The sequence below is a fragment of the Cebus imitator genome, unplaced genomic scaffold, assembly GCF_001604975.1.
Source record: "Cebus imitator isolate Cc_AM_T3 unplaced genomic scaffold, Cebus_imitator-1.0 Scaffold125, whole genome shotgun sequence".
Classification (NCBI taxonomy): Eukaryota; Metazoa; Chordata; class Mammalia; order Primates; family Cebidae; genus Cebus; species Cebus imitator.
In genome coordinates this window covers 1,431,209-1,452,871 of record NW_016107440.1, presented here as the reverse complement: position 1 = coordinate 1,452,871, position 21,663 = coordinate 1,431,209, and the positions used below count along the sequence as shown (strand labels likewise).

Sequence of the window (21,663 nt, the reverse complement as noted above, 5' to 3'; positions counted from 1 at the left end):
AAAAAAAAAAAAAAAAAAAGAAAAAGAAACTGCAGAAGAGGGCGGCTTCTGACCTTAGCGCCATTGGAGTCTGTGTCTTTGTCAGTATTTTCCTCCAAACTTGGAGAGATTTTGTGTGTCCAACTGCAGTTTGGTCATTTTCGTCAGTCATATGACAATGACAAGGAACACTGACAGAGCCACTAGGTGCCCACTACTGCCTGTAACAGGCCACGTGCCTTTGCCTATTTCATCCTTACACAGCTCTCTGCGGCAGGAACCGTTCTTGCCACTTCATATTGCAGAAGAAACAACAGTGGGTCAGAGGGGTAAGTGCCGTTCCCCAAGTCACACAGGGATTAGACTCAGCCATGTGGCTCCTGGCCTGCTCTTAACCACGATGTTATACGCTCTAGTGCCTCAAGACCTAACTTCAGGAGGTCAAGACCTGGTCTGTTTACACACCATGGTATCCCGGGGGCTGGGAGGAAGGCTGGCATGTAGCAAGGCGTTCACTCATGGAGTGAACCAGCAAGGTAACCAGGGCTACTAAGTTAGCTGATGACGGCCTGGCTACTTGTGCAATCACACTGGGAAGTATTTTGATTTCCCTTAGATTTTTAAATATTTTGAATGTAAACTGGCGACCTCCATTACTCCCTTGGCAGACCCGGAGATTGGAAACTCATCTTCTGCTTGGCAAATGGGGAAACTGAGACTCAGAGGTTGACTTGTGCAAGGTGACACCACCAGAGGCTAAAGCCACATTTCTGAGAGCACCTAACGCTCTTCGGGGCTGGGGGCTCCAGTATCCACGTCGCCTCTGAGAGGTGCCATCTGCAGCCCTGGCTTGGGGTACCACCAGGGGACCTGGGGATTCCGGATTGATGCTGCAATGACCTGGATACACCCCAGCTCCATCCCCAGCATCACCCTCTACCATCCAAGGGAAGCACCAGCAAGAAAGATCCTAAGGGGAAACCCCTGAATGGAGTCACTTCCCAAACCCGAAAGGGAAAGGAGGTGGCCCGCAGGCCTGTCCATGCCCAGCTGTGGCCCAGGTCGTATCAGCTCAGGCCAATGGGAAGCCCTGCGGGTGGCTCCTGGGGTGCAGAGGGGACCGCACTGAACCTGGCCCTCACCTTCCGTCCCAAGCTTTTGCAGGCCCACTTCCAGTTCCTTTCCATGTTTCGGTACCAGTTTAGAGGACCTCTGGGGAGAGATCAGAAAGTAAAAAGACGGAGGCGGTGAGTAGATGGTTCTGCTACAGACACCAACAGAAACCCACTCTGTACAGCCAGTCATCCTGGGAAGAGCGAAGGCCTCTGCAGGGGCCAGACAACAGAGCCCAGGACCCTCGCCTTGCTGTTGGGCGTGGTTGCCAAGCTCTACAGCAAGGCCTGCTGTGAGGACACAGGACTCCACTGAGCGAGCTGGCGGCCTCTGCGTGGGCCTTTGGGACACACAGAAGCCGGTCCTACAGGATTCTCCAGAGAATGTCACCATATCACCTTGGAGGCTGGGGAGGTTGCTGATGGTGGGGAACACGGTTTAGCAGCCTCACCAAAGGCTACTCGCCTGCCCAGGGAGCCTGCCTGAGGGGGACATTGGGAGGTGGTGCCAAGATGCCCCCTCCTAATACGACATTGAGAAGTAGAGCAAATACACCAAAATGTATGCACTTTTTCAGTTTATGTGGATTTCTATGTTTTTCTGAAGAAAGAGCCCAGAGTTGCCATCTGAATCTCTGAGGATTCATGACTGAAAAGTAGTTAAAGACCTCTGCCCTATGGGGGACCCACAAGCATAAGGAAGAATAAGCTGAGCTGTCCCAAATTAGAGCAGGCTGAGCACACAGAGTAGTGAGCCTCCCGACCCTGGAGGCATTCAAGAAGAGGCTGGCCTGGCCCCCATGAGGGCTGTGGTGGAGGAGAACTGGCCCTCGCGCTGCACCTGGGGGCTGAAGATCCCTTTCCGCCAGTCATCTCTCATCTGTGTCTGCGGCCCTGTGCTCTCTTTACCTGAACCCAGACTTCTTGAACTGCTGCACATAGAACTGGATTTCCTCCTCGGTGACCATCCTGCCGAGGCTGGGCTCTTCCGGGCTCCTTACAAAAAGTCCTCCTGCAAAAAAAGCCACTGTTGACTTCCCCACCCACGGGCCAGGCGTCTGCATTCTAAGGCCTCTAACGAAGGCCACGCACGTCACTGCCTCTCGCAGACCATCTGAACTTGCCTAAGGCCTTGTGAGCGCCTCCATATTTTGTTCCCTTGTCCTTTGCCAGAGTGAGCCCATCTCCTCGAGAGCTCCAAGCTGTGATCTCCCTGTCACACTGGAGCCTAACCATCCTTCCCACCCAGGCCACGACTTCACCAGCTATTGTCACAGCTCTTGGACCAACCACAGTTGATGGCTTTTTCAGCCACACAGCAGCTGTATCCCAGGCCCTGCAAGCCCCCAGCTCCTGCCAGCCCCTCATCTAAACCTTTCTCTGCCAGCTTAACTGGCCCCTTGGAGATATCGCCAGAGATTCTTGGAATTTTCACAAGGGCTTGCTCTGTTTTTCCTCACAGGCAGGAAGAGAACCCAGGCCAGGAGGCTGCATGCTGTTGCCTCCTGTGCACCCCACAGACCCTCTGCGGTATCCCACTGTGGACCCCTGTCTTGTCTTCAGGGTGCTGGAGAGTCCCCCCAGAGGATGGTGTGTGATGACCCCTGGCAGCCCAGGGACCACTGCAGTTTCACAGGGCACAGTCTCAATGCAGATGCCTGAACAGGGCCAGTCAGCATTTCTAGATTTATGAGACCCAGAGGCAAAGGATCTGGGCATTCCAGGCTTTTGTGAGACACATCAAAGGGGTATGTGACCAGGACGTCACCCTGTGATGAGGCCACCCTAAGCCTCCCTGCCAGGCGGATGCTCCAGGCCCACTGTGCCTCAGGGCCCCGATGCAAGCATCCCAGCTGCTCTGCCTTCCATAGGGCGTGGGCTCCCCAAGGCCAGCCACTCTGCTTAGTGTGTCTACGTATCTGAGCATGCAGCCCCAGCCTCATACCCAGCATGTGCTCAGAGCATGTGAGGAATGAATGAATGCGTGAATAAACCAGTGACAGACGGTGAGAAAGAATAAGGGAATGTGGGTGTCGGGGAGGGAGGGGAGATGTTCTTGGGGCAGTGACAAGAACATGGCCTTCAGGGTGAGAGGAGTTAACCCTGGACAAGTTAACTCTGGACAAGTTACTTAACCCTCTGAGACACGATTTCCTCTTTGGAAGTTAAAAATAGTAGCATTTTTTGGAATGCTCCAAGGCTCAGAAATAATTTTTGTAAAGGGGGTCAGTCCAGAGTTTTATACACATGGTCAGCACGTGCCCAAACAAGTGACAGTGGCCATCGTTACTCATAAAAATGCAAGTGAATGATGTCAAGGCCACAGTGCTGCGGCAAAAATAAGGTCTTGTGGGAAGACTGCTGGATCTGTTAGCTCTGGGGAATAGCTCCAATCTAACCTCAACTCTGACCCGTCACACATACCCAACCCAGGAGGGAGACAAGGCTGAGCTCCATGTGGGGGCACTGGAGACATGGCACCTGGAGGCAGAGGGGCCAGTGGACTGCAATGGAGGAGACCTGGGTGGGGCCCTGCCACACCCCACCTGCATACACCGGGTGACTCCCGCAGAGGTAAGCTCTCAATCCTGGGGTCCTTTTCCATAGAGGGTGGATTTGCCCTGGACAAGCTCTAAGACTCCTCCAAGCTCTTAACTGTTTGAGATCTTAAAGCCACAGCTCCCTAGAGGACAGGAACTCCAGGCTGTGTGGTCAGGCCTGGGGCATCAGCCCCATGCATGCCGAGGGGACCTTGATTGGGCAACTTAAAGTTCAGGGCTAGAGAGCTCAGGGCTTTTGCCCACAGCAGTCAGACACAAAAACATCTATTTCACATTCAGCTGGTTCCGGATGTGGCCCTCCCAGCTCCCTTCTCTCCCAAGCATATTTCTTACCCATTTCACGGACATTATGCACCGATAAAACAGTCTGTAGGAAGAAAAGAGTTGGAAATGACGTCATGGGTGAAGCAAAGGAAATAGGCTCATCTGAAAACCCTGTCATGACAGAAGACCTCTGAGTACCATACAGACTGTAACAAACATGTGGAACTCCCAAGAAAGCCAGGGACCCCCTCACAGGAGTCAAATAAAGAGGGAGCTCACAACCAAAGCTCTGGGCTGAGGCTGCCCCAGGGCCCTTGCAGACCTTGGTAATGTGGAGACCTGGGTTTTCCACCACCGGGAATAAGAAGAGAGACCCTAGGTCTATGATGAGACGTTGAAGATGTGATATTCCATGCCCCTCCATGGTAAATCCAGTAAATCTGGGGTCTGTGATGTGCTATGCCCTCAATGAAAAAACTGACTAGAAAAAAATGCCCACATCATGATAAAGATGTTAAAGGAGTTCCCCTGTTTCAGCTTGGTACTAAGAGGAAACCAAAAGACACCCCCTTGGGAATTCATAGCTATACTCCTGCCTTCCCAAGTGCTTGGATTTGAGTTTGCATTCTCTGCAGGATCTGGAAACCCCCAAAGTGTGAAGTAAGCAAGAACAACAACAACAACAACAACAAAGTGAGCCTCGGCTGGTAATGCCACCAGGATGCCTGGCAGAAGAAATCCTTAACCACCCATGGGGTCATCTCCTCAAGCCCAACTGAAGCAGACTGGTACAGATTACGTACTGCTGAATATGGGCTTATAAACCAAAATTACAAAACCCACACTCACACAACAAAGCCCCACAGCAAGGGGCAGCAAACGCAGCAAAGAGAAAATAAGAGTCTCCAAAAATATCAAATAATGGAGCTTGGAAGAGGGAGAGGGAGAGAAAAAAAGATAATTAGAAATGAATATGCTTAAAATGATTGAAGATATAAAAGGAACTGAAAATTAAGAATACAACAAGACTCTATCAAAGGAGATCAGAATAATTTGAAAAAGAACCACATAAAACTGTCACAAATCAAAAAAACTATTTATTGAAATTAAAGCTTCAAAGATGGGTTAAACTGCAGATCAGACACTGCAGTGTCCAGGACAATTAATTGCCTAAAGACAACTAAGATACAGAAAGTCAGACCTGAGGCTGACTCACAAGCAATGACAGAAGTTTCTAAAATCAAATAACCTAGAATTCTATACTTAGATACATGACTCTTCAAGATTAAGAGTAAAATTAAGATGTCTTCAGGCACCAAATATGAATTTACCACCAAAAGACTCTTATTGAGAGAACTACTAAAGGAGGTGCTTCAGGAAGAAAGAAACTGAACTCAATGCAAATGAGTGAGATGCAAGAAGTGATCAGTAAAGAAAGTGGAAAATACGCAACAGTCTGATCAGGCACTGACTGTATATAAAACGATAGTGATGATGACTCCTAACACATAAGACAGGAGGGTGTGCAGGTTACAGAGGTAAAGATTCTAAACTCCTCTGCTTCTTCAAGAAGAGGGTTGGGGACATCCATTAGTTTCGGACTTGGGTAAGCTAATTTTACATGTTAAAATAGTAAGGTAATAGCATAATTTCCAAGCCATCATTATAATCATTCTCTGACCTTGTGTGTCAGTGAGATATAAATTTTCCCATTAAGGACAGACCAGTAATGGGACCTCAATCATTCTGACTACACAAATAAAAGATGGCCAGATTGCTACTCCTGGTCCCTGCCACACACCGGGAACCCCACTTTGTTTACAGCTGCCCCCTCCACTCTTACACCCCCGTTCCCCACCCCTCACCTCATCGCTTGCTCTGAAGAAGATTTTGAAAGTCCGACTCAGGTTCTGTTCCAGTTCAGCCTCAGCCACTCCCTGAAACAATCAAGAAAGCAAAATGAAGGGCCCCCGAGAAATGGTGGAAACTGTACCTCTCCCTCATCTGACTGAAAGCAAGAAGCCCCCTACCTCTGCCCCACCCAGCCCAAGTCTCATCAGAGTTGCATTCATTTGAATTTTCATCATAAAACACATTTTTTAAAAAGGTTGACATGAAATACAAGATGCTAACTGTACTTCCCCATGGGAGGCAGGTTTATAGATGCTGCTTTCTTTGTGTTTTTCAATATTCCTATAATGAGAAGGTACTACTTATAATAATCTCTTGAAAGGAATTGGGAGGGGCCCAGTAGAGGAACAGGTTGGAGGCTGACTGGTAGTAAGAAGAGAGGGGGTCCAAGGATTGAAAAACCAAGCGGAAAAGCCAAAACCTATAAGCCAAATGCTCTTCCATTCAGTCATGTAAAGTTGGCTATATTGAGGCCAAGAGTTTAAGACCAGCCTGGGCAACATAGTGAGACCTCATTTTTACAAAGAAACTTCAACAATTTAGAAACTTCAAAACCAGCTCCTTTGATTTGGGTCTTGTTACAGACCATCAGATTGCCAGTGGCTTATATTCCGCAGACAGAGCAGCACGGTTTTCACTGGTAAACAGCTGGGACGTAGGGCCTTCCTGGGATAAATGACCAGGTCCTTCCAGTTTCTGGGAGCGGTATGGCATTGAATTGGCCAGTCTACACAAAGGTCTCTGGCTGTTCCCAGGTCTCTGGTTCATACATGGTGGGAATTCTCTGACTTGAACTTGCTTCATCAGCTCCACAAACACTGAGCTCCTTCTCTGGCAAACTGGACCAAGAGATGCCAATGTACAAAATAGGCTCCAGAACCTTCCTAATGGACCCGAGGATGGAGGAGAGGTTTGGATGAGGTCTAAAGTGAAGTGTCCAGGTCACTGAATGTCCTGTGCTGAGGGGAGGAGATTCATATTGGAGGCTCAGGGTGTGAAGTCTTCCTCTCCCACTTCCCCTCTCCTTCCTACCCCAACCCCCTCGAGAAGCTCTTCAACAAAGCAGACACCAAGAACAGGGGCATGGCTGGAAGGTGGAGACAGATCCATCCATGGATCCTACTCTCCTAGAGGGAGTAGCCTGGTTCATGGCTTTCTGGAGCATACCAGGACAATTTTAATTTAATTCAACTTCTGTCTTTTCCAGAAGTTGAAAGGCCCTGGATCTGAAAACTGTTCCAGATGTAGCTTAGGAGAAAACAGCTGTCCCTGAGGCAGAGATCCACTAGGGGAAACCACTTAGAAGTAGTAAAATTCTTGGCCGGGCGCGGTGGCTTACACTGTAATCCCAGCACTCTGGGAGGCTGATGTGGGTGGATCACCTGAGGTCAGGGGTTCGAGACTGGCCTGGCCAACACAGTGAAACCCTGTCTCTACCATAAATCCAAAATTAGTTGGGTGTGGTGGTACATGCCTGTAATCTCAGCTACTTGGAGGCTGAGGCAGAAGAATCACTTGAACCTGGGAAGCAAAGGTTGCACTGAGCTGAGATCTTGCCATTGCACTCCAGTCTGGGCAAAAAGAGCAAAACTCCATCTCAAAAAAAAAAAAAATCTTTCTGCAGTACAGCTGCTGCGGAGGGACTGGTGCTACAGGAGGGAACCAAGTTAAGTGTGGCTATGCCAACTGGCTCTCCTCTCCTTCCTTCTAACTACCCACCTGCACACAGCTCAACTAGTCTGCAGGATGTTTTCTGAGCAGGCTACCTACTTCCTGGCCTCCCTGGTTTAACACATTGTGACTGTCACCAAGAGTGTCGACTTCTACCAGTTCGGCCTTCAACACTGGACCCAAACACTGCCTTCTCCATGAGGTTCCACCTTTCCCACCACGAAGGGGTAACTCTGCTTTTCTTGGATCCCACAGAGCCTTGAGTGTGCTCTCCTGGGACCTTCTTATTGACAGGGACTCATCGTGTTCTCAGCAGTATCTGCGGCTGCCCTTAAGATACTGTCAGAGGAGAGGAAGGTCCTAAAGCCACATTCTTAAAGCATTGGTTCTGTGACCCGCAGTCCTCAGTGCTCACACATTTTGAGAGGTTATTTATTTTTTTGAGATGGAGTCTTGTTCTGTTGTCCAGGCTGGAGAGCAGTGGTGCCATCTTGGCTCACTGTAACCTTTGCCTCCTGGGTTCATGTGATTCTCCTGCCTCAGCATCCCAAGTAGCTGGGATTACAGGTGCCCACCACCATGCCCAGCTAATTATTATATTTTTAGTAGAGACAGGGTTTCACCTTGTTGGTCAGGCGGTCTTGAACTTCTGACCTCAAGTGATCCACCTGCCTCGGCCTCCCAAAGTGCTGGCATTATAAGCACGAGCTAGCACGCCCAGCAAGACGTTACTCTTTTTTGTTCTGCTCATCACTCATCACGAAAGCTCTGGATCTGTGCTGTGGCAGCACAGAAGGAGCGGAGACACTGCTCATCTGGCAGTGCTGGATCTGGGGGTGGAGAGTTTCTGATGAAAGCCATGTCTGCCTGTTAGTGACAGTTCCCTCTGTTTTGTAAGATTCAATTATAATGGTGTCAATGGCAGCTTCTGCAACACAATGATGAATGCCACAGCAAGAAATAGCCACGGGAAGAAGCACATTTAAGTGATGGATGGAAGCCCTGGTCAGCTCTGAGTGTGTGGCTGTCGGTCATCATTCTTATTTACTGAGAGCAGTCCTCATCCCAGAAACGGCTGCTGTTCATCAGCCCAGGGGCACATTTCAGTGTTTGGAGGAACCTGCGGAAACCTGGACAAGGCTTTGCCTCAAAAGACCCTTAAAAGAGAAAACCATGTCAAAAAGGTCTGTAAAGAAAATCAAAGAGAGGCCAGGTATGGTGGCACAAGCCTGTAATCCCAGCACTTTGGGAGGTCCAGGCAGGAGGACTGCTTGAGGCCAGGAGTTCAAGACCAGCCTGAGCAACATACACACCCTGTCTCTAAAGAAATTTTTTTTAAATTAGCTTGGCATGGTGGTGTGTGCCTGTAGTCCCAGCTACTAGGGAGAGTGAGGCAGGAGGACTGCTTGAGCCCAGGAGGTCGAGAATGCAGTGAGCTATAATTGTGCCACTGCACTCCAACTTGGGCAACAGAGTGAGAACCTCTTTTAAAAATCAGAAAGAAAAAAGTAAACGAATCTGCTCACTCACATAAAAGTGCAGCAGAGCAACAGAGACAACAGAATGAAGCTGGTGGTCACAAAGGAGAGAAGATAACAGAAGATAGCATTTGTCCCCTGCTTATGTGCTTGGCTGAAACATTCTGACTCTAACGTACAAAAGGTAACATTCTAAATCCTACAGACAATGACAAATTTCTTTTCTGCCCTGGACAGGGGCTCCTCCTTTTGTGTTCCTGTGCACAGACTTTAAAGGATGGATTTAGAGTCCAATAAACAGTTTCAAGCCTAAGTACTAGGAGTTACTAGCTGGGGAACTTCTTTCCCTGGAGCCTCAGTTTCCTCATCTGTAAAATGGGGATTTTGTAAATGAGATAATGCCCATGTCTTATAATGCCTGACATGCAGGAGGCATGCCAATAAATATTAATTATTATCATTATCTCCACCATTTTTTTTTTAGAGACAGGGTCTTGCTGTGTTGCCCAGGCTGGAGTGCAGTAGTGCTGTCATGGCTTACTGCAACCTCAAACTCCTGGACTCAAGTGATCCTCTTGCTTCAGTCTTCTGAGGAGCTGGGATTACATGTGTCCACCACCATGTCTGGCTAACTTTTAAAAAATTTTTGTAGACATGGGGTCTTGCTATGTCGCCCAGGCTGGTCTCAAACTCCTGGCCAAGTGGTCCTCCCACCTTGGCCTCCCAAAGTGCTGGGATTACAGCCACTGCACCTGGCTGATTTTTAACAATTTTAAATTAATATATAATTAGGGTTCTTTAAATGATATCATCTGGCTTTAGAGTGGGCCGTAGATCTAATGACCTGTGTCCTTATGAGAGCAAGAGGGAAACTGAGACATACAGAGACACAGAGGGGAGGATGCCACATGAAGATGGAGGCAGGGACGGGGGTGATGCGTCTACAAGCCAAGGGATTGCCAGCAAGTACCGGAGGTTGGGAGATGGCATGGGACGGAGTCTCTCTTGGACCCTCCAGAAGGGACCAACCCTGCTGAGACTCTGATTTTGGACATCTAGTCTCGAGAACTGTAGAGAATTCACTTCTGTGGTTCCAAGTCACCCAGCAGCCTGAGAGCGGAAACACAAAAGGAGGGGCCCCAATCCAGGGCAGCAGGAAATTTGTCATTGTCTGTAGGATTTAAAGATACAGTGTTACCTTTTGCAGATTAAAGAGGGTCAGAAGGTCTCAGCTAAGCGCAAAAGCAGAGGACAAATGTGATCTTCTCCTATTTCTGGCCCCCAGCTTACACTAAAGCATATCTCCAGGCAGTATCTTGATGTGGGGCTCAGGGGAGAGGGTGAGGAGGGAAAGGTGCAGGGTCTTAATCACCCTGGGCTCAGCGGGGCCAGGCACCCTCCCCAGGAGCAGCAGGCAGCAGGTGTGCCAACTGCAGGTGCGGGTCTGGAGGGTCCCAGGATCCAAGGTGCCCTGGACTCCCCTCACCCCCCAGTTGTCTTCCCACGTGTGTATTCCACCCATTGTCAGAGGGGCCCTGGAAAGGCATGGCGCCACAAAGAAGATGGAGTTTTGTCTAGACTCGCCACTCAGCGCTGGTAGGGGCAGCACTCTCAGTCACCTTATTTGCCAGGGGTGTGCCCCCATGTTGGTGGGGGGGGGGGGCACAGCACTGCCTCCCATGCTCAGCCCTCCTCACAGACAAAGCTCCCTTCCACCATCCCAGGAATTTCTCCTCCTTCATCTTCTCTTGTGTCCTTTCCAAGGTAGAGAACAAGTCGCTGAGAGGCTGCACTTAATTGTAGCTATTGTTTCGTGGCTGAGAGTGGAGACAGCTGTTGAAGCCAAATTGCAGCATCCACGAAGCCCCCACTGAGCCCTCCCTCCCTTTAAAATTAATGCTAGAGGACGCCTCTGCTGATCAGCAGGCTAGGCCAGCAACTCTGTTTCATGCTCGGTCTACCTTGACAAGAATGACTCCAATTCCCCTGGAATTCTCTAAGACAGGCCAGGAGAAACAGTGGGGTGGTTGTCCCTGAGGTCAAAAATGCCAGTCGCTAGAAGCATCTGAAATCTGGGCAGAGAGCAAACTGTTGACCTTTGACTCTGTGGTGTGGCTGGTCAGATGAGAGAGGGGAAAGGAAAGACTTGGGGAACTCTATAGGGACCTAGGGTGCTGGGGGCCACCTGCCATTTGCTGACAGTACCAGTCTTTCTGTCCACAACAGCACTGAGTTGGGCAGCCCTTGTTACAGAGCAGATGCTCAGGTAGGGGGCCTGAAGTGCTTCGTTGAAGGTCAAGCAGGTTATAAATGAGGACACCAGACTCCAAACCCCTCCGTATTTGGTTCTTTTTACCACAACATACCATAACACCGCCAATTTAAAACATTGAAAATAACCCTGCCAGGCTGGATGGGGTGGCTCACGCCTGTAATCCCAACACTTTGGGAGGCCAAGGCGGGTGGATCACGAGGTCAGGAGTTCGAGACCAACCTGGCCAACATAGTGAAACTCCGTCTCTACTAAAATTACAAAAAATTAGCCAGGTGTGGTGGTGAGCGCCTGTAGTCCCTCAGGAGGCTGAGGCTGGAGAATTCGGTTGAACCCAGGAGGTAGAGGTTGCAGTGAGCTCAGATCGCACCACTGCACTCCACCCTGGGCAACGAGAGCAAAATTCCTTCTCAAAACAAACAAACCGCTCCTTTAAACTGTATTATTCAACTGTGAAAAACAATCAAAATAATGTCTATCAACAGAGGATTAAATAATTCCTGGTTCAACAGTTACAAAACCCCATGCAGCCATTAAAAAGAATGAGATAAATCTGTATGTGCTGACAAACAGTGCAATATGAATTAAATGAAAAAGCGGCATGATTCCATTTATATTAAAAATTATGTGTATGTGTGTGCTCAGGACCTTAAATAGCAAGCATGAATTACTTCATAATTTTAAAAAAGCCTAAAACATAAACTGTAATCACCAGCTGTCCCCATGGCCTGAAGGAGCTACTATGCTGTAGAGATTAAGAAAGACCCAACATTTAGGCTGGCATGGTGGCTCACACCCATAATCCCAGCAGTTTGGGAGGCTGAGGTGGGGGACTACTTGATGCTAGGACTTGGAGAGCAGCCTGGGCAACACAGGGAAAAAATAATAATAGAGAGAGAGAGAGACTCAGTGTTTTGAGGGGAAGGAAAATCATTTGTGGATAATTTTCAGCCAGGTAAAGCTTTCTGCCTGTAATTTTTCTTTTCCCACATTTTCTCTCTGATCCCTAGTTTCTCATCTGGTTAAATACCTAAACAAAAGGGATTTTATTTCTTTCCCCCCCTTTTTTTTTTTTTTTTTTTTTTTTCTTTTTTTTTTTTTTTTAACTCAGGCTGGAGTGCAGTGGTACAATCTCAGCTCACTGCAACCTCCGCCTCTCAGGTTCAAGAGATTCTCTTGTCTCGGCCTCCCGAGCAGCTGGGATTACAGGTATGTGCCACCATGTCTAGCTAACTTTTGTATTTTTAGTAGAGACAGGGTTTTACCATGTTGGCCACACTGGTCTCAAACTGCTGGTATCAGATGACCTGCTGAGACTACAGACGTGAGTCACCATGCCTAGCCCAAAAGGGCATTTTGATGCCTGAAATCTGTCTCTAGCTTGCTATGTGGTTCCAGACACACACACACACACACACACACACACACACACACACACACAGGTGCCTGCCACCCAGTCTTCCTCAAAGAAATAAATATATACACGTGCAGCTTAAGGACAAGTAAAGAGGACCAGTGTCACGAGGTGGGAGAGGGGAGGGTTCCTAGGATATCCTACGTTCTGGTATGGGGGGGCTAAGGGGCTATATCCCCCAGTCCAAGCGAGGACTTTGGGAATCCTTAGAATTAAAACATGGAACAGCTCAGAGGAAATGACCCAAACAATTCCACTGGACTTCGCTGCCAGAGCTGCCTGGTCTTCATGCTTTCTCACTATACACATGAAAAGCTATCACCTCTTCTCTGAGAAACAAAGAAAAACCAGCCTTGTTTGTTTTCAGCAGACTTGGCAGATTCCCAGGCCAAGACTCAACACGTTGGCTAAGGGCTTAAAGAGCTATATGGGAGCTGACTCTAAACTTGGAGTTTATCTAAGGCTCACCCTCCAGTGCTCAGCAGAGATGAGCCCCAAGTTGGGGAGATGGGGTTGGGTGCAGTGGCTAATGCCTGTAATCTCAGCACTTTGGGAAGCCAAGGAAGGTGGATCATCTGAGGTCAGGAGCTCAAGACCAGACTGGCCAACATGGTGAAACCCCATCTCTATTAAAAATACAAAAATTAGCCAGGCATGGTGGTGGGTGCCTATAATCCCAGCTACTTGGGAGGCTGAGGCAAGAGAAGTGCTTGAACCCAGGAGATGGAGGTTGCAATGAGCTGAAATCGTGCCACTGCACTCCAGCCTCGGCAATACAGTGAGACTCTGTCTCAAAAAATAGTAAAAAAAAATAAGGTGGGGAGACAGGTACACCCACAGCACAGAAGGAGTCTTCCTTTGGCTGCATGGGTCTGGAACAGCCTCAGTGCTCCTATGGAGAAGCAAGAGATGCCAGAAATGCCTCCTCCGGGCCAGGGAGGAGGAACCCCCGGCACCCACTGTGCTTCAAAGAGCTGTTCTCCATGCTATTGGCTTTATTGACCGACCTGGAGTCAGCTTAAGTTTGAAGCTACTACCTGTTTGAAAACCACCCAAAGCCAACCTTTTGCAGAGGAGAAAACTGAGGGCCAGAGATGGGAAGCACTTTTGCCTACTTGTTCCTTAGAGAATAGGTACCAGGCAGGCTGGTACGAACCCCTGTTTCTCCTCCAGTCCCAGCTCTGTGCCTACTGAGTGGCTGGATACAGCCCAACCTGGTTGCTGGGTATCTTTCCATGGCCGGATCACTAATTTGAATATGTAACATTTCCCTGCCAACGCGCTTTGTTCTTAAGAACAAAACCGTCCCCAAAACTCTGGCTGCAGATTTTAAACCCAGCTGCCACAACAGAATAGAGGTACTGATTTTTCCAGAATAACTGTAACAACCTTTGAAACAAAAACCTGTGCCTTTACAAAGGCTGTAATTACTAAGCGTCTTTCTCCTAAGGTCACTTTTGCAATCAGGACTTTGAGCTTATCCCGATTTGTCCCTCCTCTCTCTGCTTGAATCACCATAGCTCACAGAACAAGGCACAAGCTCTCTTCCAGCCCAGCTTAGTGGGAGGCACGGGCTTTGAAGTCAAACAAGCCTAGGTCAATATCCTGACCCAATGATGTACCTGGTCTTAGCCAGTTGGGGTTAAGCCCTCTGAGCCTCTGTTTGCTTGGCTGAGAAGACAGGAGAGGATTCTTAGTGTTGCTGTGAAGATTAGAACCACCTGGCATCAGTGCTCAAAAACAGTTGGAGCTACAACCCATTGACACATGACTGGATTAAGAGAATGTGGTCTATACACACCATGGAAAAGTATTCAGCCTTAAAAAGGAAGGCAGTTCTGACCCATGCTACTGCACTGGATGAACCTCGAAGGCACGATGCTAAGTTAAAGAAACGAGTCACACAAGGACAAATACTGCATGCTTCCACTTACATGAGGCTCCTAGAGGAGTCAAAATCATGCAGACAGAAAGCAGAATGGTGGCTGCCAGGGGCTGGGAGAGGAGATGAGGAATTAGTGTTTAATGGGTGGAGGGCTTCAGTTGGGAAGACAGAAAAGTTCTGGAGGTGGATGTGGTGATGGCTGCATAAGAGTGTACACGTGCTTAATGCCACAGAACTGCACACTTACAAATAGGGAACAGGGTCAAATTATGTTACATGTATGTAACCACAATTAAAAATATTTTTGGCCAGGTGTAGTAGCTCACACCTGTAATCCCAGCGCTTTGGGAGGCCAAGGCATGCAGATCACCTGAGCCCAGAAGTTTGAAACCAGCCTGGTTGACATGGTGGAACCCTGTCTCTATAAAAAAAAAAAAAAAAAAAAAAAAAAAAATTAGCCAATTGTGGCAGCATGCAACCATAGTCTCAGTGCTCAGGAGGCTGGTGTGGGAGGATCATGTGGGCCTGGGGAGGTCGAGGCTGCAGTGAGCTATGATCACACCACTGCACTCCAGCCTGTGTGACAGAGCGAGACCCTGTCTCAAAAAAGAATTTTTTTTAATGAACTGAATACCATGAGGATACAAGGAGAAGAAGACTATCCACAAGCCAAGGAGAGAGGCCTCAAGAGAAACTAACTCTACAAATACACTGATCTTGAACTTCCAGCCTTTAAAACTGTAAGAGAATGAATATCTGTTGCTGAAGCTGCCCAGTCTGTTGAGCTGCCAGGCCTTTGCTACGGCAGCCCCAGCAAAGCAATCCACCCTCTACACCATATACCATATCCACCGTCTCGCGATTGAGACTATCTCACACTAATGAAGGGCCCTGTGATTTCATTCAGGCCATTGGAAGCCCATGGGTTCCCATACATCAGGACATGGCATGGCAGGGCCCTGGCCTCCCCATAGGATGTGGGATACGACAGGTTGAGATTGCCTGAAATGCCGCTGGAAGCTATCGGTGAATGAGTCCAGTTATTGCCTGAATCGCAAAGATCCTCTCACATAGATGCTATCTCAACAGTGAAAATAATTGTTGGAAAAGACTTACTCTCATTGAATTGAAATGGGGATAGTTGTGGTCTTGCCGGAAATGGTACCTCCTAAGAGGAGCAGAGGTGGAGGCTGGGAGAGGGATGTGGAAACGGTCTCACGTTCCTGATTAATTACTTCCTTCCATTCCTCTCTCTGGAGTGTGCAGGAAACAACTTTTGTTCTCTCTGGATAATTCCCGAAAGTGGATGGAGGCACCTGCAGGTGCCTCCCACAGAAGAGGGCAGCCACAGGGGGCACCACGTCATATGATATGGAATCCTCACGCTGTGCTCAGTGAACTCCAGTTAAGGGTGGCAGGTATGCCCCAATGCATGTATTAGCCATGTCCAGGGCGCACCTTTGAAAGGCAACTTCGTGGCACATGGGTTGATACCTAGAAACTTTGCTCATTCTTCAGAGTACACGTGGCGTCTGCTGCAGGACTCTTAGACCCTGGGGCCTAATCACAAAGCTCAGCTGTCACCAATGAGAGAGGCGGGCTCCACTAGCTCAGCTGTCACCAATGAGAGGTGGGTTCCACCAGCTCAGCTGTCACCAATGAGAGAGGTGGGTTCTCAGCCTCTCGGCCAGAGAACCAGGAGGGGCGGCTCTTACCTGAGCACCAGGCCCCGAAACTCTGCAACTGCAGAGACAATGAAGAAGCCATCTCCCCAGGGTGCGACATCCCCTAGCCCTTCACCACCCAAACACACACGGAAATGTGCCATCGCCTGGGAAGGGCCAGCTGGGCATGGCAGCTGGTTTCACCTGAGCCCATTTGTAAAAATCGTTTCTGACTAATGCCACATAAAATTAAAGGGGACAGAGATAAAGCAAATAAGAAGGAGACAGGAAGGAGAAAGGCAACACTAACGCTGCCACTGTTGCCCGTGGTGCCACACTTACCGGTTCTTGGAAGTAGAGCTGGTAATCAAACACTGGGTTGGCTTTGATACTCTCCATCGGGTGCACGTTGGGATTTGCTGGTATGAAGGGAGTATTCAGACTGGCCACTGCCCTACAGAAATAAGAGGCAGCAAGACTTAGCCCCTGTAAGGAGACAGTCTACAAGAGCCAGAAAGGACTTTGCGGTTCAAAACTGAAGCTCAGAGTGGGAACATTCTACACACAAGGTCATACACTAGCAGTGAATGGGAGAATGGGATCAGAACTCAGGATTTTTGATTCCTAGCCCAGTGGGTTTTTTCCCACTAAACTGCAGTATTTCTCACCAACTTGCCTTAGACACATAGGCGCACACACACATACACACACACACACACACACACACACAACAACTACATATGCTATAGCAACCCTGAATAGAATATGGAGACACAAATCTCTCTAGTTTTAAAATATGCATTCATTTTTTTCCCTCCCTTTATTCACTGATTGTGTCTCCTCTGGATTAAGCATAATTCTATGGTATATACCAGGGGACAGAAAATGTAAAATGAATAAAATATCATTTCTATCCTCAAGGAGCTCCTCATAATTTAATAAATTAGAATAGAAAAAACACACAATGGTCTTATGAGATGACTATGACATGAGCCGTAGCACACAATAGCATGGGGGTTGGAAGGAGATAAGGAATTCTGAACTGGGCATCACGGAGGACCTTGTGGAAAGGGGACATTTGGACTTGGCTTTTCAGAGTGGGGAGAGTTGGGGAGGGGAACAGGGCCTTCGAGGGGAACATCACGAGGTAGCCTGAGCAAATTCTAGAAGGGGGCAAAGCTTGCAGCTGTGTTCAGTGGAGCACGGAGTCTGTGTGGCTAGAGGCCAAATGTGGAATGGGCTATGTTGGAAAATAACAATAGAAAGGCAGTGGGAGGCCAGGCATGAAGGGCCCTGAGTCTGAACTTGATGCTCTAAGAGCCAAGAAAACCATGAGGGCTTCTGAGAAGCGGGGACGGTAGATCAGTTGCAGTCAGGAAGACTAATCCAGCCCTGAGAGACCACACAGACACAGATGGAGAGGCCAGAAGCTGGGAATCCAGCCAGTAGACCATTCCATTATCACCCAGAGAGGGAACAGGATGCTACCAAAAGGAACAGAAAAGACAGCTGGCCGTGGTGGCTCACACCTGTAATCCCAGCACTTTGGGAGGCAGAGGCAGCTGGATCACTTGAGGCCAGGAGGTCGAGACCAGCCTGGCCTGTGTTGTGAAGCCCCCACATCTACTCAAAGTACGAAAATTAGCCAGGCATGTTGGTGCACACCTGTGGTCCCAGCTACTCGGGAGGCTGAGGCAGGAGAATCACTTGAACCCAGGAGGCAGAGGTTGCAGTAAGCCAAGGTCACACCACTGCACTTCAGTCTGGGTGACAGAGCGAGACTCTGTTTCAAAAAAAAAAAAAAAGAAGGAATAGAAAAGGGGGTAAATTTGAGGGGCAAACACAGCTTGTTGCTATCATCCCTTTAACCAGCATGTCATGCATATTTTGGTGAACCCAATTCTTAAGAACCAAGCTTTTATTTCCACTTTGAATGAGAGAGGGGACAGAGAAAGTGAGAGGGAAAAGCTAGAATATGCCTACTATGTACCCACGAGAAATTTAAAAAAAATTTAAAAAGTTAGAGAGATGAGCAGAACTGCATGAAAACTTTAATATTTTAGGAAACATTTGATTCTTTAGTTTTTCATATAATCCTATCATTTGATCCAAGAGTGATACAGAACAAAGTTTCCTCATAGTTCCAATCTCATAAACTTAGCCAAATACAAAATAACTGAATTAGTTAGAGAAATTCAGATGGCAGCTGAGGATGATGTTTCTTTAACTTCCCAAGACCAGAGGCCGAAATGGGAAGTCAGATAGGTTTTAGCTGCAGCTCACCAGCTCAAACCGCCAGAGTACAGTCTCTGGGCCCAAACCTGCCACCTGATAGCTCTCACTCAAGCTGTGAAATGCTGGTCTAACAATGAGCGACATGAAGGAAATGGTGGGGACCAGGACATGCTGGGCTCACTGCACATTTGCACAGCATTTTCTGGTGTGGAGTCAGGCAGGAGTTACCATCACTGCTTTGTTGTTGAGAAAGCCAAGGCCTAAGAAGTAAAGTGATGTGTCCCACAGCTGATCAGGGCAGAATGGAAGGCCACTCTTTCTGTGTCTCAGTCCAGGACTGAAGACACACCTGTTGCCTCCCCTGTACCCCTCAAGCTCAGCCATGATCCTCGTGCATTACCACCGGCCACTCGGGCCCTGAATTATTTGTCCCATTGGCTGTAATTATAACAGGTGCTGCCTCCTAACACATTAGCTAATTAGATCCTGTTTTGTTTCGTTTGTTTTGTTTTTGAGATGGAATTTCGCTTTTGTCACCCAGGCTGGAGTGCAACGGCGTGATCTCACCTCACTGCAACCTTCACCTCCCAGGTTCAAGTGATTCTCCCACCTAAGCCTCCCCAGTAGCTGGGATTACAAGTGCACATCACTATGCCCAGCTAATTTTTCTATTTTTAGTAGAGATGGGGTTTCACCATCTTGGCCAGGCTGGTCTCAAGCTCCTGACCTCATGATCCACCCGCCTTGGACTCCCGAAGTGCAGGGATTACAGGTGTAAGCCACCATGCCCAGTTAGGCTCTCTTATTAATGTGTCACCAGACACTAAAGAGCGAAGGTATCACCTTCCCAGATCACCTACTTATTTTTGAGAAGTCTTCTAGGCTTCAAGATCTGAGGAACAATTCTCACAGGAGTTCAAGCCCAGCCTCCCCAAAATCCTTATTGCCCGAGGCCCAATTACCTCACTCTCTCGGGGTAGAAGAGAGCCATGGACCACACCAGCATGCCGCCCCAGTCGTGGCCAATGAACACTGCTTGAGAAAGGCCCTAGAGAAGCAGAAAGAAGGGAGCCAAATGTGGGGAGGTTTCTGGAATGGGATGCTGGGAGCCTCAGCCCTCAGCCAGCCCCTTTACACCTGGGCCTCGTCTCCTGCCCCACAGCAGCGTCCAAATGCCCGCCCTCCGAGCTTCTCCTCCCTGCACCAGCCAAAGACCCTCAACACAAATTGCCGGCCTTTTACATCTGCTTAGGAGGCTGGGGCCATAGGCCATGGGTTCCTTCTCCCTTTTACCTTCTCTCAAATCAAATTTTGTTTCGTCCTTTTCTCTTTTTCCTCCCTTCTATCTTAAAAGACCTCTTCACGTCCCATGTGCATCTTTTTTCAAATGATTATGCTTCCACCCCCCAATCCCACTTTTTTGGGAGCTCCCCTCCCTTAAACTGTTAAAGGTTCAAAAGCATCTTTAATCTCTCTCTTTCTGTTGCCGGCACTGACGATGACGTCAACCCCTCTTTATGGGGCAGCTATAGCCACGTGTCACTTAAGGAGGGGGACATGTTCTCAGAAATGTGTCAGGAGGTTTCGTGGTACAAACATCACAGAGCGAAACCTACACGGCAGAGCCTACCCCACACCTCTCTCCACACTGACCCCGCTGGTGGCAACCACACAGTCACTCTAGAGACAGAAGGCTGTACAGAGTCAGGACCGGGTGGCCACTCCGGGCCAGGCCCTGTTCCCTGTCCACATCACAACCAAAAGTTCCAAACCTAATCCCATGAAACTGAGAATCTGCAGAGGGCAGGGACCCCGATATCCTCATGGCGTTTTCCCTGCCGTGTCAGGCACAGTGCCCTGCTGGCGAACCAGAGGTCAGCTGCCTAGATCCTTTCTGTCTCCCACATCCAATTAAGAGGCCCTAAGTCCCACTGCCCTACAGCCCTCCCCTGTCCTCCACTGCTGCTGTCCTGGCTGAGCTGACCCCTCAGTCCATTCTGCCCCCGTGACCTCCCTTGGGGAAGGGGAGGCTGTTACACCATGGAGTCTTGGGAGTGGAAGTGTGCTCAGCCAAGGCACATTCTCAACTCAGCACTGCTGATTCCCTTTCATTTGTTATCATTGAGCTTGACATTCCCAACAATGTCAAATGCAAGCATTAGGTTTTAGGAGTGTCAGAAGGATGAAAGTTTAAAGAGTTGGGAAATATTAGCCTATGGGATATTTTGAGATATCCAAACTTCTCTACCTGATACTCAAGGCTGTCTTCCCTGGTTCCATTCCCTGGAACCGGCTTCATTAAAAGACAAAGAAATAAGCTCATCTCCATCCTGTTCCCAAGCAATTCTTGCTCTATGCCATCTGTTTTTGTGATTTTCCCTGCCCATGCCCACCCACCTTTAACTGCCCCCAAAATGTGCCCTCCCTGCCCATGTACCTCTGCTCCAGGCTGATGCCTTTTCTTTAATTACCCAGGCCCCAAAGGAATTCTCCAAAGATATCAGTTCAAAATAATGACTTACCAACTTATCCAGGAAGGTTACCATCTCCTAAGAAAGAAGACACACAAACAAAATCAGCCACCACCCCTGTCCACCTCAGCCTTTATGATGGGCTGAACTGCATCCTCCCCAAAACTGCTATGTTGAAATCCTAACCCCCAAGGCCTCAGAATGGGACTGTTTTTGAAGATACAGCCTTTAAAGAGGTGATTAAGGTAAAATGAGGTCATATGGGTGGGCCCTAATCCAATGTGTCTGGAGTCCTATAAGAAGAGAAGACTAGGCCGGGCGCGGTGACTCACGCCTCCCAGTACTTTGGGAGGCCGAGGTGGGTGGATCACAAGGTCAGGAGTTTGAGACCAGCCTCCCCAAGATGGTGAAATCCCTTCTCTACTAAAAATACAAAAATTAGCTGGGCTCAGTGGCAGGTGCCTATAATCCCAGCTATTCTGGAGGCTGAGGCAGGAGAATGGCTTGAACCCAGAAAGTGGAGGTTGCAGTGAGCTGAGATCGCGCCATTGCACTCCAGCCTGGTGACAGAGCGAGACTCTGTCTCAAAAAAATAAATAAAATAAATAAAAAGAGATTAGGCTGCACACAGTGGCTTGCACCTGTAATTCTAGAACACTGGGAAGCCAAGGGAGGAGAATCCCTTGAACCCAGAAGCTGGAGACTAGCCTGGGCAACACAGGGAGACCCTGTCTCTTATTAAAACA

The 21,663-nt window shown here is 48.6% G+C and overlaps 1 protein-coding gene across 2 annotated transcripts in view; it reads right to left on the bottom strand.

Moving 5' to 3' along the window:
- Window positions 1-21,663, bottom strand: part of EPHX2 (epoxide hydrolase 2) — a 58,135-nt gene that overhangs the window by 2,410 nt on the left and 34,062 nt on the right. For both annotated transcript variants that reach the window (XM_017540407.2, XM_017540406.2), the window contains exons 10-16: window positions 20,969-20,995; window positions 19,409-19,494; window positions 16,554-16,665; window positions 5,782-5,853; window positions 3,986-4,019; window positions 2,001-2,103; window positions 1,122-1,191 (exon numbers count right to left, since the gene is read on the bottom strand). In XM_017540407.2, the coding sequence (XP_017395896.1) occupies window positions 1,122-1,191; window positions 2,001-2,103; window positions 3,986-4,019; window positions 5,782-5,853; window positions 16,554-16,665; window positions 19,409-19,494; window positions 20,969-20,995 (504 nt within the window). The remainder of the gene's footprint in view (window positions 1-1,121; window positions 1,192-2,000; window positions 2,104-3,985; window positions 4,020-5,781; window positions 5,854-16,553; window positions 16,666-19,408; window positions 19,495-20,968; window positions 20,996-21,663) is intronic.